At 39.7% G+C, this 18075-nt stretch overlaps 1 protein-coding gene across 1 annotated transcript in view; it reads right to left on the reverse strand.

Annotated features, from left to right (window-relative positions):
• LOC111155906 (calmodulin-lysine N-methyltransferase) overlaps positions 1-18075 on the reverse strand; it is a 376866-nt gene that overhangs the window by 39411 nt on the left and 319380 nt on the right. Inside the window, exons 5-7 of the mRNA XM_022516370.1 lie at positions 16253-16307; positions 15132-15195; positions 7326-7392 (exon numbers count right to left, since the gene is read on the reverse strand). Coding sequence (XP_022372078.1) covers positions 7326-7392; positions 15132-15195; positions 16253-16307 — 186 coding nt within the window. The remainder of the gene's footprint in view (positions 1-7325; positions 7393-15131; positions 15196-16252; positions 16308-18075) is intronic.

An 18075-nucleotide genomic window follows, 5' to 3' on the forward strand; every position in this document is an offset into this window, starting at 1 on the left:
CAATTTGATCAGTTCCATTCATGCTAAAAAGGCAAGGGCTGAAGTTCCATATTTATTTGTAATAAAATCTCTTAAAAACAAGGAGATCAGGGGCGCCCGGGTGGCTCAGTGGGTTGAGCCTCTGCCTTCTGCTCAGGTCTTGATCTCAGGGTCTTGGGATTGAGCCCCACATCGGGCTCTTTGCTCGGCAGGGAGCCTGCTTCCCACCCCCCCACCCTCTGCCTACTTGTGATTTCTCTCTCTGTCAAATAAATAAATAAAATCTTAAAAAAAATACAAGGAGATCAATGAAAACTTCCTTAACAAGATAAAAAATATCCATATATTTCCACCCAAATGCTAATGCAGGTCTAATGGTGAAGCATTCCAGGAGTTCTAGTAAAGTTAGGCTCAAAAATGCCTATCATTTTACAACACCTTGAAATTTTTACTCAATAAAATTATATAAGAGATACAAAAGAAGAGGTATAAGAGGGGCACCTGGGTGGCTTAGTCACCATGCTTAGGTTAAGCATCTGCCTTTGGCTCAGGTCATGATCTTCAGGACCTGGGATTGAGCCCCACCCACATCGGGCTTCCAGCTCAACAGGGTGTCTGCTCTCTCTCTCCCTCTCTCTCCCTGCTTGTGCTTTCTACATCTCTCTCTCTCTCAAATGAATAAATAAAATCTTTTTTTTAAAAAGAGGTATAATAATTGGAAAGAAGTAAAAATCATCACCATTTGGAGATGATGGGATTGTTTATTTGGAAAATTCAAGAGAATAAACTGATAAACTAACAGAAATAATAACTCATGAAGGTGGCCAAACATTTACTGCACAAAACCCTATAGCTTGCTTCATATATATTCAAATAACAACTAGTTAGAAAATATAATGAAAGAGAAGATCTCATTTATAAGAGAAACAAAACTAGTTTCCAAAAATAAAGTTAACAAGAGAAATGAAGAAAGATTTCAAATGCTAATGGAACATCTAGAAAAAGTTAAATAAAAAGGAAACACCCTGTTCTTAAATAGGAAGACTCAGTCATCAAGATATCAAGGCTTAGTAAATTGTATTTCTTTCAATCACAATAAAAATGCCAGCATAATAAAAATACCAACATAATTTGAGAAAATTCTAAAAAAAGAATAATGACAAGGGACTAGTCCTAACAGATAGGAAAATATATTACAAAGCTGTAGTAATTAACACTTTGGTAGCGTCATATGAATACGCAAAGTTCACTTCTGAAAACTTGTTCTGTAGGTATATACTTGCAAATGTACAGTCTGTGTACAGATGCATCCACTGCAGCATTGTTTGTAACCCCCAAATACTGAGAACACACTATTATTGAAGTAAAAGATTTTTAATGGATTATGATGTGGTCATACTCTAAAAATTTTTTTTTAAATCCCCACTTGTCCATTTTAAAGTAAAGAAATCTTTTGAAAATAAAGACCTTCTTATTTGATATGTAACTTCAGTGATATAAATTTCTATGATGGAGAGATTTTTCTCTTAATAGACCTGTAAGGTGTAATATAAATGGTCTAATCTGCACACCCAGCTATCAATATAGAATTTGACTGAATTTGGGTGGTGAGATTTTGATCTTGGTGAAAAGTAGATAAGTGCATGTCCAAAGAGACAATACAGTGTTACTCAAAAATAAAGCCCTTAATTTTTAACTTGCTGCAGTTTAAGAGGATGTCTTAAAAATACAATGTCCCTGGGGCGCCTGGTTGGCTCAGTGGGTTAAAGTCTCTGCCTTGGGCTCAGGTCATGATCCCAGGGTCCTGGGATGGAGCACTGCATCAGGCTCTCTGCTTAGCAGGGAGCCTGCCTCCCTTCCTCTCTCTCTGCCTGCCTCTCTGCCTACTTGTGATCTCTGTCTTTCAAATAAATAAATAAAATATTTAAAAAAATACAATGTCCCCAAATGTTAAAATCTGGCTCATTTTAACACCTGAAGGAGAACTCCAACAAAAATGTCAGAAACTGGACAACACCCCTGGTTTCTTCAGCGCAGAACACGAAATCGTAGGGAACACGGGCCCTTCTTTAAATTTGTCAGGCAAATAAAAAAAAAAAGTTCATAATAGAAAGCACACATGGTAATTTCATTCCCCTATATTCAGGATAGCAATGGAAGGAAAAGGGACTATGGCATCTCTAGAGCTCTCAGTAGTTCTCAAGATTCCGTTACTGTACTTGTAGCAAAACCCACTAACAGGTATAGTTTATTGGGAAATTTCTCAACGAGAGCCCTCAGCCTCCTTATCTTGGTTACCTTCTTCTAACCTTCCTCTTCAACCTGACAAAGGACAGATAAACAACTACTTACAATGTCAGTTTGTCTACAGACATGACTTTTGCATCCCAGAGAAAAAGCCTATCCTGAGATGAAAGTCAGCTATCTGATGGATAAACTGATGTCTGCATCTCTAGAACTTGACTCTCTCCTGCTAAAAATTACTTGGTTCCATAAGCCTTATGGATTCATGTCTTTCAAAGGTGCTCCAATTATGAATCTTAAAACGTCTCCTATAAGAGGGACAAAATGTACTAATTGCTTCAGGGAATACAAAAATACATTAAGCAGAATCCTTGCCTTCAAGAAAGTTCTCAGTCTTCCCTGCTAGAGTGTGAAGTCCAAGAAGGCACGGACTTTCTCGGTCTTGTTTGTCACTATGTCTCTGGCACCTAGAACAGCACGTGGTGCATAGAAAGTGATCAAGTTATTTGTCAGGAAGTGAATGAACGAAAACCATGAAAACGAAGAAAACATGCTTTGAGCAATAAGAGAATATGCGTATTTGACTGTGGGACCAGTCTAAGGCCAAGAGAACCCTAAAGGATGATAAGATTAAGGCCGGGGAAGGAGAGAAATTATAATTAGGCCATCCTTATTTAGGAGGACAAGGAGGAGGGGGACAGGACTGGCTAAGGCCAGAGGTGAGAAAGACCAGATGTGTCCAGAAAGTGCAGAGGCTTGGGTGGCCACAGGAGAGGGCCATGGGAGAAGGCGTATGTTGGAGAAGCAGAGGGAGCCAGATTGAATGAGAAGAGTGAAGGAAAGTGAGGGCAGGCGGAGAAGGTCTAGAAAAATCAGCAACTGTATTCCACTTGGCTGAGATTTACACTTTTAAAATCATTTTTCATACCCCTGGTTTAACCTTTAAAAGAAAATGAGCCTCCTAAAAGATATAAATCTTAAAAAGCAGTAGGGCAATGGGGCCAATAGCCAGTCCTGGGGGCCCACATAAAGGTGAAATTTGGGTTATAAAGAAGTCTTCAGTGTTATAATAAGTTCCATAGTTTACTAAAATTGATGGTTTATCAAAGAATAATACAAGTCCCGGGCCTAAATTCACTAGCAATTTTCACACAAAGATAAACTCTTTTTGAAGGCAGAGACTTACTTTTAATATCACAGCAGGGTATATTTGATGGATTTTTAAAAAAATATTGTAACTGTTAACTAATATTAACCAGAGAATGACGCCATTCACTAATTCTGGAACACCTGGAAACATGTAGACGTCAAAAACTCCGACTGCTTCTTTATTAGACAGTCACAGGTTTGAAGACAGCTTCAGATAAACCTAACAATTGAGAAGCTGTAAGTATCCTCGCTCTTTCAACCAGTCTCTAGCTATAATTAGCAGCATGATTTCCTTTGTTCACGAGTTACTCTCGATAACTCCATACGGATGTTCCCCAAGGCAGAATACCCTGGACCTATTAGGTAAATGAATGGATGGCTGCACGGATGGACAAACAAATGAACCATCAAATGATTGTATTAAGATCTGTGAGACAAAATGGTTATGATACTTCGTCTATGTGTGTTCTAGACCTTCCTTGGCCAGGGCGAAAGCTTCCTGGCCTCCACCACCATGTCTGTCACGGTAAGCAGCATTTAGATTTGGATAGGGATGCCTGGGTGGCTCTGTCTGTTAAGCATCTGCCTTGGGCTCAGGTCATGATCACTGGAATTGAGCCCCGCATGGGGTTCCCTGCTCAGCGGGAAGCCTGCTTCTCCCTCTCCCAGTCCCCCGCTTGTGTTCCCTCTCTCGCTGTCTCTCTCTGTGTCAAATAAATAAATAAAATCTTAAGGGAAAAAAAAAAAAAAAACAATTAGATTGGGATGAAAGTGGAACAAGAGGGAGTAAGAAAGTTTTGTTATTAAAGGAGGAGCGTGGGGCACCTGGGTGGCTCAGTGGGCTAAAGCCTCTGCTTTCAGCTCGGGTCATGATCCCAGGGTCCTGGGATCAAGCCCCACATCGGGTTCTCTGCTCAGCAGGGAGCCTGCTTCCCTTCCTCTCTCTCTGCCTGCCTCTCTGCCTACTTGTGATCTGTCAAATAAATAAATAAAATCTTAAAAAAAAAAAAAAAGGAGGAGCACTTTTCTAGTCGAGAGCGCTGGTGATGGGGGCAGCAGGGGTGGCCTCACTGTGGAGCTGCTGAAGCTTACCTCGATTAGGCCCCTCATTTGCATAAGCTCCTTCCAAGGCCTACCTGAAGCCCTAGGCATGTGTTCACGTGGTCAAATGCCTCCGTAGAATTTGCCAAAGGTAAAATCAAATCCATTGTCCTCATGAGGGCCCTCAACATAGGTTTCAGGACCCACGCAGCCTGGGTCTGCCCTGGCTTGAGAGGCAAGAGGAGTGCGGGTCACTGCCCAACAAGAACCCTGTCAGAGCAGCAAGAACGGGAGTTGGGGGTGGGGGGCATTCACATTCTTACTCCGTTCTAGTTCCTCTTCAAAACCCACCATTTCCTAAGCCCAGAGTTCTCAGTACCCTAATACTCCTCTCTGAGGCTACATCGTATTTGCACACGAAGTCACAGCAGACGTTCAGCCGTTCCAAACTCATGCCAAGCTTTGAAGTGCTTTTTAATAGTGGAAATACGTGGCTCACAGGTGGGCTTTGTAGCTACGGTAAATGCTTCTCAGTTATCTGTTGCTACTGTTATTCCACACCTCCAATTTGGAGGAGAAATTCTGCATATGCATTGAGACACTAAAAAAGAATAGTGAACTATATCTAAGCTCTTTTGTGAACGGTTTCCTTTTATTTCTTCTTGTATGGAACTAATGTGCTCATCATATTGTACTGGTTATGGGTGGGAAAGCAGTGGAGAGAAGGGAAATGCTGATTATTACATCACTGGTTGGCAGTTCCTCTTAGCTTCTGGAAGGTTAAGTGGTCAAGTAGCTTCTAATGTGAGATCAAGGCATTTCAAGGACCGACTCATCCCCCCGGTTTTCTGGCAAAGTGCTTTAGTAGACTTCGGACAAAATGCTTAGAGTGGTAAAAGAGAAAAAACTGACCACAATTAATATGAGACAGAGACAAAAAAAATAAAACCCTAAAACCAAACCCCTCATCTTGGAGGTTCCTGAATGGCTACTGACACAAAGACTATATGTCCATGTACATAATAGACAATATATTTAGAGCATTTTTGAGAACAGATAGAGACAAAGGCCATTTTGGATACACCCTGTGTTGAATAATGACATTTTACTTCTCTATGTAACTTAATTATTTCATGAAGAGATGACAGAAAATACTGTTGCACTCCATAAGTTAAACACTTAACATTTTTTATTCCTCAAAATGGAACATTTTCAAAATCTAGATATGTTTATTAATTAGTGATTATTAACACCCAGTAAACAACATTATGTCTTGTAAAAACACAATCTCTCTTCACAGCATGATGCTGAATCTATTATTCCCTGATTCCATATGCTGAAATACACTCAAATGGTCACAAATGACCTTAAGCATTAAATAAATGTAAATGAGGACAACATTGAAAATGTGCTTTTGATTGATAAGTAAAAGACCAGGTTGAAAATCATGTCCCAAAATGAAGTCTTCCCCAGAAGGGTATGGCAGTCCTCACTGTGGCATAAAGGCTGCCTTAAGAATGAAGAAGACACTGAAGTGGATGGTTCTTTCTCCTGACCTGCCTGAGGCTTTCTGGGAAACTGGTTTGTGATTAAATAAGAAACACAGGGCATCACCCACGCCCCCTCACAACCCCAAGCCACCAGCTTACGCTGACATTCTACTATAGGATTTAAAAACACAAGGACACTTCCTTAACTTTACCAGTTGACACCAGAGAAAAATAATTATTGCTATTCCATGGCCTCAGCCCAATATGGACCACAGGTTTTTATTTTTTATTTTATTTTATTTTATTTTTATAAAAATATATATGTCATTTATATATCTAACAACAATAATTTACAGAGTGGAACCACAGGTTTTTAAAGCGATGCTGCTGTTCATTCACCTTTTTTTATTTTTTAATCCGCAAACTGAGTAGTGGGTGGGAAAGCATCTTTAACACAGAGAAAACTCAAAATATCAAAGGTCTAACGTCTGGGGTTCAACATATAAATGAATGAAAAAGGCACAAATACAGGTATTTCATGTGAAAAGTACTAAATGATTACTCGCTCTTCTAGGTCCTATCATCAGAACAAAAGAAAATGTAGCATCACAGAAAACACCATTGTTTTGGTTGAGGGTAAGCATTTCTCTAAGTTCGAATAAGAATGAACAGAATCTAGGGGCGCCTGGTGGCTCAGTTGTTAAAAGTCTGCCTTTGGCTCAGGTCATGATCCCAGGGTCCTGGGATGGAGCTCCTCATCTGGCTGCCTGCTCTCTCTCCCTGCTTGTGGTCCCTCTCTCACTCTCTCTCTCTCTCTCTCTGTGTCAAATAAATAAATAAAAACTTAAAAAAAAAAAAAAAAAGAACAGAATCTAAAAGGGAATGGATACCTAGACTATTTTAAAATCATAAATATGGCAAGGTTTCTTAATCATGGCACTACTGACATTTTCGGCCAGATAGGTCTTTGTCGTGGGCACTCTCTTGTGCATTGTAGGATGGTGAGCAGAACCCCTGGCCTCTGTCTACTAGATGCCACTAGTGATCCTCTCCCCTGAGTCAGGACAATGCAAGAGTCCCCGGGGGCAAGACTGCCCCCAGGCTGAGAATCAGAGGAAAAGAGCCTTCATAAGGAGGCCCCAGGACAGCTTCTCCCAGCCTCACACTGTGCACTCTCAATCCTAAATTCATTCCCAACCTCGGGTTCAATATACTTCAGTTTTCCTCATTGGCTGAAGATTAATGAAAATGCCAGCCTGCCCCCTTACGGGATCTTCTGAACATTCAATAAGAGATTTTTAAAGTGCTTAGAACAGTGCCTGACCCACAGTAAGTGCTGAGTAAATAAATGTTAGCTATTATTATTTTTAATTATCACCCACAGAGAAAACCAGAATGTTTTAATGAAGAAAAGTATCTTACCAGCTTGATATTTTCCGAGTTTTAAATGCGCCAGCCTTCTGATTCCTTGTGATGATGTCGCTCACGTCTATAGGACACAGTTAAGAAAGCTTCTGCTGTGACTGTCAACTGACTCAAAAAAAAAAAAAAAAAGGTCCACAAATACAGTGATCTTCTTACTGTACATGGGATCAGCATAGTAAAAAGAGAAGAGTTGTAGGGTATGAGGCAGAAGAAGAAGGGTCTAGCCCTGGTGCTACCACCAAATGTGGAATTACTTGCCACAGGCAAGCTCTTTTAATTCCCTGGGTGGCAGTTTTGTCACCGGTGAAATGCACCTGCAGGGAGCATGTGCGCAGGGCCCAGGGTTCTGGGTGCTGGTGGGTGTAGATGACTATCAGATAGGTGCCATGCCCCACTTGCTTAAAAGAGCTACAGGCCCAAAGGCATGCCTCTTTCAGTCAGTGGGGAAAGGACCTATACCAAGAAAAGCCATATATCTATCTGGAAGAGATGTTTTGAGGAGCTGGTTTATTACATCACACAGTGCCATCTTGGTGCAGGTCCGTGGGAAAAACCATGTCAGGTTCCAACAATGGGCAAAGCTAGGCTTGAGATCAACATCATTTGCTTCAACTTCTAGACACTAAATCTTCCAACTGTTTTTGTTTCTCTTCTTGCTCTGGTCCCTGTGTGACCCAGAGCCAAATGGATGACCCAGCTCTATCAACCACCAGAGCTCTCATGGCATATCCTTTCTGTACTGACTTCCCATCCTGGCTTCATCATATTGTCCTGGCTTTCTGATTTCAATCGCCCTCACTTACTCGTTTATTTTATATGGCATATATTCTGTATCATTGTAAAAAGCCACTAGGTTCCTCTTTCAGAATAAAGCAGATTTAAATAAACAAGAAATAAAATAATTCCAGTGAAGGCTGCAAGCTGAACTAAATTGGGCCCATGGGGAGGATACCAAGCAGACAAGCGATGTTCCCCTAGTGCTCAGAAAAACAGATTTCCTCAATGCTCGGAACAAGCATTGGCCAAGATCTCCCTGTAAGAACAGAGCCACAGGACTTTTTAACCCAAATCTCTGCTTGAAACATCAGGCACACCCATTTCTTCTCTGAGTGAATAAGCAGGTACTGTGATAGCTTTCTGCCCCCCCAGGAGTGGGTAGGAAAAATCAATTAGGTCTCCTAATGAAGGGCTTTGTGGAGGTTTACAAAAGTGCTATAATGCAGACTTTTTTTTTTTTTTTCCTGGGTGAACTTTCCTGTATGCAAATTAAATACCGTTAAATTACATTCATTAAAAAAATAAAAGAGACTAATTTGCCTACTTGTTTTGATTAACTAAAATGACACATCGGCCTACAGTTCTGTCTATTTCAGGAAGAAAGTATTTCAGGAAAGTCTTCTAAATGAAATGTCTTGTAGGAAAGGACAGCTGACATCTTTATTCTGAGAAGAACAAAATTAGTGAGGAGTCAACTGACAACCGTTTTTGGTTTGAGCCCCTCCCCCCCGGCCACACCCTACTCCACGTTTCTATGACATCCAACAGCACACGGAAATACGCCCGGTATACCTGTAGCGTCGTGTGAGTACATGACTAATCTATCAAGCAAAACATATTATTTTGTTAGTGGAGGTAACACTTTTTATAAAATAGTCGCAGGGAAGTTAAATTATTAACTCTGAAAACCTATTACTAGTTTTTAGTAAACATCTTAACGCTATATGCTTTTATACAATTTATAAACCCGTGCCTCCAGGAGGTCAGGTTGAAGCAAGTGTACGTATTTATATTCTAGAGGGGCTTTTTTTTTTCCTTTAATGAAAAAATTCACAGCAGTATTTAGGCTGCTTTATTTTTAGAGCTGGGAGGGAAATATATTTTATGGTTTAGGAGGTGTTTTTATATTAAAACAAGTACAGAGGGGAAAAAAAAGAAATGACAAGAGCATATTAAAATATCTTAAGAGATTTATTCTGATATTCTGCTCCCCTACCCTTCACTTTGGGTCAGATTTGGAGGCGGTTCCTCTGGCTGGCACCGTGTCTGATAATACATTTTGTCATTTTTCTGTGTCACCTCAGAGTGATAAAGGATATCCAATCAAATCAAGTCCGTATGTCCAGGATAGTGTTCAACAGGGTGGACCAAATCATGTTCCCTGTACCGTACCCCCCTTCTGGAAGTCTTCAGTGGGAGGTGCTGGGTGCAAAGACAGCTTTAATGTGATTTCTGATTAACTGGATCCAGAACAATCAACTCCAGGCTCCTTATCTAGGCTACAGGATCCATGCTTGTGGCTAAAAGAAACTAGGTTTCTACATCTACGTTTTCTTCTGCCAAAAAAACATAGTTCAGGAGTGGGGCTCCCTTTTAATTTTGGTTCAGTTGAGTTTTAATCTTAAAATACACTTTTTTTGTATAATAACAAGTTACTGAAACAAGTAACTTTAACTTTATATATCTAAATATAATTAAGTTAATTACATAGAAAATATTATTTAAAATATTAACCTCCTCCTGAAGTTAGTGATTATTAATTTATCAGGAGTCCGCATCTACATTTTGGGACTTGGCCTTGTTCTTTTTTTTTTTTTTTAAGAGTTTATTTATTTATTTGACAGACAGAGATCACAAGTAGGCAGAGAGGCAGGCAGAGAGATAGAGGGAGGAAGCAGGCTTCCTGCTGATCAGAGAGCCCGATGCGGGGCTCGATCCCAGGACCCTGAGACCATGACCTGAGCCGAAGGCAGAGGTTTTAACCCACTGAGCCACCCAGGTGCCCCTTGGCCTTGTTCTTTAAGCAAGAAAGTTCTTTTTAAAATAGTAACATTGAGGGGCGCCTGGGTGGCTCAGTGGGTTAAAGCCTCTGCCTTCTGCTCAGGTTGTGATCTGGGGGTTTTGGGATCAAGCCCCGCACCAGGCTCTCTGCTCAGCGGGGAGCCTGCTTCCTCCTCTCTCTCTGCCTGCTTTTCTGCCTACTTGTGATCTCTGTCTGTCAAATAAATAAATAAAATCTTTTAAAAAATCTTTAAAATAATAACATTGTGATCCACAAAGCATTACTTTCTCAGTGTATGTTACCATTTATTTTCACTGGACCATACAAGGTGAGGGTAGGAAACCAAGAAATAATATATAAATCCTGTTCATTCTGACCTCTAAAGGATTTTAGAAATGTTGGACGTGGCAATATTTGCCAATTTAAAAGCTGCAAAATATTTTTAAATGTGCTCGTTATCAAAGGAATTGAGAGGATGACTGAACTGTTAGCTATGTCCACTGTTATGTTTTTGGATGAGAGGCCTTTTCTTCCTGAGAGTTCTGAGGAAACTGCAGGATGACACTCACCAAACTATTCTAGGTTTTAGTGAAACAGAATGGTTTAATGGGGGGAAATAAAACTTTGAAGTCAAATGAACCTGGCTGGCTTCTAAAGCTCATTCTGCTACTTCGTGGCTGTGTGAACTTGGGTAAATCAGCCTCTCTGAGCTCCATCTCAAAAACAGGAATAATGATCCCTATTTCATAGGCTTAATGGAGTATCACATAGGATGAGCCTGACCATATAGGTGCCTAATTCATGTCAATCCATTTTCTTTTTCAATAACTCAGGCAAAAGCTTCAGTGGGATGAAGAGACTGGTGAGTAACTAAAATGAGGTTTGGCAGTCCAGCTTTATTTTCTCTCCATGCTGCTCAGAACTAATTATGTGGACATTTATACTGCACAATTTAAATAACTGGAAAGAATCAAAGAACTTTCACCCTGTAGATTTTCAGTGTCTTTCCCATGTATAAATGTGCTCCAGCCAAGGCATATAGTCTGGGTCCCACCAGAAAGGGGACTTGGTTTGTCTTGTCCACTGCTGTGTCTTCAATGCCTGAAATGGCATGCAGTTAAATGGTGGTTGAATTAATTTTAATTAATTAGTTAGATTAATTTATTACTTAATCTAAATTGAATTTTCAAAGCTATTTATTGAGCTTCTACCCAATATAAGGCACATGCAGTCCATTAATGACTCAGTTAGCAAATAGAGGTACATCTGGCCCAGACATTAGAGGAACACAGGATGATGGCCTAGCATTGCCAAGGTCTCCACCATCCATAGCACAGGCTGCACAGTCCACAGGGAGCTTAATGCAGTAGTTGCTCAAGTCAGAGATGCTGTTAATAAATAAGATAATGTTAAGCCAGGGCTTTTCTCCTTTAAAATGCATGGGAGATTTACCAATTTGGGGTGAATCCTAAGCCTGATATCATGATCCAGACTGTGTCTGCTGTAGGAATAAGATGCTTGGATCAGAAGCACAAGAAATGGATCACCAAGCACTGCTACATTCTGCAGATAACATGCTTGATGCTTCCTAAGGATGGGTCAAGGCAGGGTGCTTGTGTGGGCAGAATTAGTGAGTGAACCAGAGAGGGCTGCTCACCTCTAGGTATTGTACTTTTATCCATTACAATTGGGAAGAGGCTCGGCATCAATAATAGATCAGTATACCATTTCTCCCCTCTGTTCTTACGTCATTGTCATCACCAGCCACAAACTTTAGTGAGTTATTATTATCTGTAGGCACTTGGAGATTTCTTCCTTTATTTCACCAACAGGGCTGTGCCAAAGAAAAGGGAACATGTTTCAAACTATCTTAGGTGAAGTTGAGAACTGATGAACCAAATGATGCCATTTCTAATTTATCCTTTGTTCTCTGTGGGTACAGATAAATGGCATCTGTAAAGAGAGGTAGCTCTTGGGTAGGGGTTCGAGATTAGACCTAGCAGTACAGTTTAAGGACCAAGGAGAACCTCAGGGTCACGTACCCATGAGTCTGAGAAAATATTTAGGACTTACATCATTCACTTACACCTCAAGTCTTAATCTCTTTTCAGATATCTCTGTTTAATAGATCTCAAATCAACGTCTAGCTTTCCAGGGTCAAGGGAGAGAGCCCTGGAAGACATAGCCAAACCATCTGATACATCTGAGGGAAGATTACAAATAACCTCACAACTGGTTGATAGGCTTCTATGATATAAAGATTCAGAACTCATCCATTCATTACCTTACATATTTAAAAAATAGAAATAATTGAAGATAAAAAGGAAGGATCAAAAAATGCTACTTTTTTAAAAGGTAAAAATCAGAACCTTAGAAGCTTAAGAGACTAGGAAGTGAAGGTTCAGTTGGATTCACTAAATTCAGATGCAAAGAACAATAAAAATAATTTTTAAAATGAAGAGAATAATATACAGGCCAATATTCAGATGTGATATGGGACTGCCAGGTCTATTTTCAATTACATTTCACTGATGTATTCATTTGTTTCTTAATGTGCTCATCTTGCCCATTAAGAATAATTAGCAGCTTTGCTTAGAGATATTCTGGTTTCTGGCAATGGTTCTCCCCCCTTTTTTTTGTTGACATCCACTTTTACTTTTTAGAAAGCAATTTTTGGATAATATCCTACAACTATATAATTTAGGCTTCCTAAAATTTTAAAGGAAAGATGTAAACAGTAATTTTTAAATGAATTTGTTTCAATCTATATGCATCAATAGTATGTGAGTCAGTGAATTAGTTATTCTTACAGAAAGTGGGCACACAAATAGAAAAAAAAATTTCATTCATATTAACCTTACTTAGCACAACAGCTTACAATGAATGCCAATTGTAAGCTCTGTTAGCAAATCAAGAATAACATTAGTATTAAAAGCAGGAAAAATACATTGCCAATTTTTAAGGCGTTAGGCATGTTTTTTTTTTCTCTTAATTAAAAAAAAAATTAGATCTAATTACAAAAGAAAAAGCCCACAAACATGGAACAACTGCATGATAAAAACTGAACTCCATCAGGAAAGTCCTAAGAGATGAAATAAAACACACTACCGGTTTTGGTCTGCATCCTGAAAGGACCTACTTTATCTACATTGTAAAGTTCTTCCCCTCCTGCCCTTTGGCACCCCGCTATATTAAACCCATTGTAAAACCCAGCACAATAAAGCACTCTCAGGGCTGAGCTTCTGAGGACCAAATGTTAAAAATCCATTTTCTTGGGAGGGGGCTGTACCAATCATTTCTTTGAAAGGCCAGCAGAGTGAATACAGAATCGGAGATTTCCTCTCTGATTTCAAGAGCTGGCATGGCATCTTTGCTGTGCAAAGCAAAGGTGTGCTAATTAATGACATTAGCATTGCTTCCCTTCTCTGGAAGCGCTGTACTTTAGCTCAATAATAATTTGAGTACAATTAAATTTACATACTGACTACAGATGTTCCTATAGTTTGATAAAAGTTCTAATTTGTTTCTGACTCTATTAAATGAGACACCTGCTGACTTGAGAAAAACCTCAGGTTGCCGGGCCCAATCTCAAAGTTTCTGTGGCTCTAATGACCCTCTCCTGTCCAATAATCCTCCTTCCCTCTTTTGCCCTCCTCCCCCCACAAAAAAACCATCCACTGGGGCTGAGCCAGCATACCTGCCTTCCTCTCGCTCTCTGTGCTCCCTGACATGCGGAGGAGGAACACAGTGAAATGATACAGTGCGAGGCATAACTCAGAATATAGCAGAGTGAATGAAACAACATCGGCTCATCTCCGGGAATATTTTGAGAAACTTGCGACAGTCTGAAGATCATGATTAAAATCCTGCATCTTAAAAAAGGAAGCACCTTTTGTGATCTCTTTCCCTTGTGTGAAAGGCCCGGATTGTGATTGGCTGTTTTTCCTTCCTGAATTTTTTTTTTTAAGTCTGTCAGGCAATTAGCTGGGTGGGGCTCTGCAGAGCACACCAGTGCTGCTGAACAATATTAGCTACTGTGCTTCTTGTACCTCCTTTCTCCTATTTGAGCAGCCTGATTGAGCTGCTGCAAATTTTATTTTTAAATGATCGTGGAGCAAAGGTAGAAAAAGAAAATCAAAAAGGGGCTTTCTGTAAGAAGCCGCAAAAATCGAAAACTGCTTTGGCATTTTCGGGGTCTAAGATGCAAATAAGCGGATTGCCTCCTTCATAATGTAAATGTAAGGCATACCAAAAACCCAAAGCAAATATATCTTCCACTTCTCTCAATTTCTAACGGCTGTTAACTGCGCCTGAACAAATCAGCTCGATTGCTAAAGTAGCCACAAATTATGCTTGCTTTCTTAGTTAAAGTACAGTTCAATTTTCAGGAACTCTGTGTACATATTAGTAAAGCATAATCTAATATAATGGGCTTGGAACTGTAATAGCATAGCAGAAAAAAAAAAGAGATCACTTTTATAATCCTAAATAAAAGGAAATAATGAAAAGCTGATAGTGGTTTCCAGTGGGGAGCTATAGGTAACCTCTCGACAATTAGAGTAGGTCCCATCCTACCTAGCACAGATGCACAAGATCAAACCCAAGAAAGATCAAACCCATAATGGACATGAAGCCAGAAGTTAGTTTTTGCAAGCAATAGTGGATATAATAAATATTCAATCATGTACTTTATACTGGGAAATTTCAGTGACAATAAAAGGAGAGGAATGCCTGAAAATTATTCTGAAACAACTGTTCTCTTTGCCTTGAGTGGTCCACAAATTGTGGGCTCCTTTCACAAGAAGTGACCGTAAAAAAAAAAAAAAAAAAATCTATCGAACTAAAAGAAAAAACAGTCGTCGCCAAATGAAGTCCATATATTCCACTTTTTCTTAATTACTTATCACGTGTGTGGGGGGGATTCTTTTTTAATACCCCATGCTGTCTTTCTTTATATCAATTGTTACTCAGCCGGGAAAAAGGAACGAGCACAACAAACCCGTTTTCTATCTGAATAAGGATACTTCTGATGGCCTTTTCATTCCCATCAGTTAACAGAACTTCTTTGACATCTGCAGAAATAGCAACCTGAAAAAAAAAAAAGGAGCACAGCAAACAATGAGCAAATATGCTTGTCTGTGTGGAAGTGAAGACAGGAGTGACAAGCCTTCAGTATCATGCTTCCTCACCTATTTCTCTGTAACAATCTTCAATCTTTTTTCATTTTATGTCTGCATTATTTTAATCATTCAATCAAATCAGTCAATACTTTTATCATTCCATTTGCGGGAGCCTCTATCTTGCTATCATTCTGTTCGGTAATTGCATTGTGACAGCGGATGATGGTATTCTGAGAGGCTTTCATTTGTGGGCTTCTGTTTATCTGGTAGAGCCATCATACAAGGCTGTCACTCTGCCTTTCAGCTTGCTTCTGTCTGACTGCCTGATGCCCTTCATATAACTTTGCATTGCAGGCAGATGGCTTTGTGAGGGTAATTTTTTTGTGAGCTTTGACATGCTCGCACATTGGGCTGTAACCTCGACACATTGTGTAAGAGCGACAGGTTTGTCAAATGCCAATCAGTGTAACAATATGCTTTTATTTGTAGAGACATAAAAACTTGTCTAATGCACTGTGCTGCTACATAATATCTCCTGAATACATGACTCAGAACCCAGAGAATGGGGAACGACGTTCCTGAATGGCCAATCTAATTCAAAAGAATCTAATTACTGAGCGCTCTGGATCATGTTTGTTGGTGTAATAATGCAGGCAAAACATTAGCAGCTATATCATGGTGCTCCAACTGTGATTTGCCGGGCTATTCCTGTATCTTAGCAAATGGGACTATAATCTGAAAAAAAAAAAAAAATGCTTTCGCTATGGCAAAGAAAGACCGTGCAAGGCCTGGAATGTCACAACAAGCGATATTGACTACACTGAGGTAAAATGTTTCTGCTCATCGAGGCAACCATAAAATCAATATGATCCGAAAGTAAGTCAATCTAGAAGGTCTCTCAAGACCCGGCAGCTTGACCGCAGCTGATGCTGTTGACGGTTCTCTGACCCAGCAGTTGGAGGCCCTGGAACATTTTTCCTTTTGTTCCTCCCTCTGAATGGGATTGGAATTGAGAAAAGACCTACCATGAGCCCAGCCAAGCATGTCATGCCACCCCCTAGCTCACACACAGCAAGGTCCCTGAAAGAGAGAAAAGAAATGGTAGAACCCATACAAATTAGATGAAAATGGTCAGAGAGATATATATGTTACAAGAACAAACTGCCATCTGCGGTAAGAACGGCGCTACCAGGAAGTTGTAGAGACATGACTAGGCTACCTCATGTTGCTTTGCGTTTTAAAAATAATTATGAAATAGAAAAGTCACAAAGCAGGCAAATCAGTGGGGGTTCCCTCATTAGTGTTCACTGCAACATTACCACCGCTGAGCTGAAAAATCTGAGAAGGTTCCCTTTTTTTCCCTTGTCAATGGCGCTGTCTTTTAGAACTAAACTAGCTAGAGTAGCGAAAGATAATTGTTAGGAAAGGGTAACACTGTTAATCCACATTCATTCCTTCAAAAACAGACAAGTAAATGAAGAACATATAGGAGTGTGTATATACCTATATTTTGTCAAATACACACACAACACACACACACACACACACACACACACAAATGCAATCTTGAAATTTTTGAAAAAAAATTCGAAACCAAACTGAAACATTTTGGAAAGCTGAACCGCCCCCATAAAGAACAATTACACAAAGAGCATTTAGCAATTAACACTTAAATCACAACTGACCCCAACACAACACAGTGAATAAACAATGCAGGGACATAATATGGTTAAGCCAGCAAACTGCAGCTAAAGCAATGACGGGGCTCTGACTTCACCGCTCAAAAGTAGAGTGGCTCAGAGTTAAAGCTGACAGTCTAGGGGGCCAGTCTGCACTCACCTTCCCCTTTGTGCCTAAATATCAGCCCTTAACGTGTGACATTCTTACCCTACACCACTGCTCGATGATTGGAGCTCCAGTGAAGCTTAAGCACAGGGAGAAGAGCAAATGCCAGACTCCCAGAGCAGCTCTGTGGCCCAAAGTCAATACTGCCCTGTGCTCATTTTATACGCTTCAACCTTAAGATTGCTCCTTCTTCCCAGATTGGGAAGTTTATTACCTCGACAGAAGAAAAGAAAAAGAGAGAAGGAGAGAATTGAAGGGGGGGGGGTGCAAAGAGAGGGAAGAGGAAGAGAAGCCAAGCAAGGACATTCATATTCCGAAACACACTTAATGAGTATTTAGTTGTTCAAAGCAATTATAGGCTGCTTGGTAAATATGGACCCACGGAACTTCAAAAAATACATATTATTGACCCAATCTTGTAAGTACATATTGTTAAAACACACACCATGATCACTAATGACTTGTCTGGAATCATAATGGGCTGTTCAGGAAGCATATGTTGGGTGACTTTTATAAAATGAGAATTAAAAATGAAAAACCTATATTTTCTGGATCTACCAAACATCTTTAGAATTTTTAAATAAAAGGAGGTGTTTTTTTTTTTTCTGTTTCCTAAATCTCATCCATGGGTTTGATCTATAATTGCACACTGACAGTTGAAAACCTTTATTTCTGTAGCATGAATCTGTAACAGTAATTTATATTTTACAAATACATATTGTTAGGTCTATAAAATACCTTTAAAACCAGGGGTGGGATGGCATATTTAAATAATGGCTGGGGGTATTTATTTATCAAATATTCTGTAGTGATTTCCCTAGCATAAGTTTAAATAATGTCTTTATTGTGGGTTTTTTTTTCTTTTTTCTTTCTTTTTTTTTTTTTTTGACCTTCACAATCAGTAAGGATTGATTGGAGCTTCACTTTTGTTTCCCCAAAATCAAAGTGAAATAAAATGCCTTGAGTGGAAATCAAAAGCCTTTGACATATAGCAAAAAGCTTG

The sequence above is a fragment of the Enhydra lutris genome, unplaced genomic scaffold (genome assembly GCF_002288905.1).
Source record: "Enhydra lutris kenyoni isolate GAN:26980312 unplaced genomic scaffold, ASM228890v2 scaffoldscaffold44, whole genome shotgun sequence".
Taxonomy (NCBI): domain Eukaryota; kingdom Metazoa; phylum Chordata; class Mammalia; order Carnivora; family Mustelidae; genus Enhydra; species Enhydra lutris.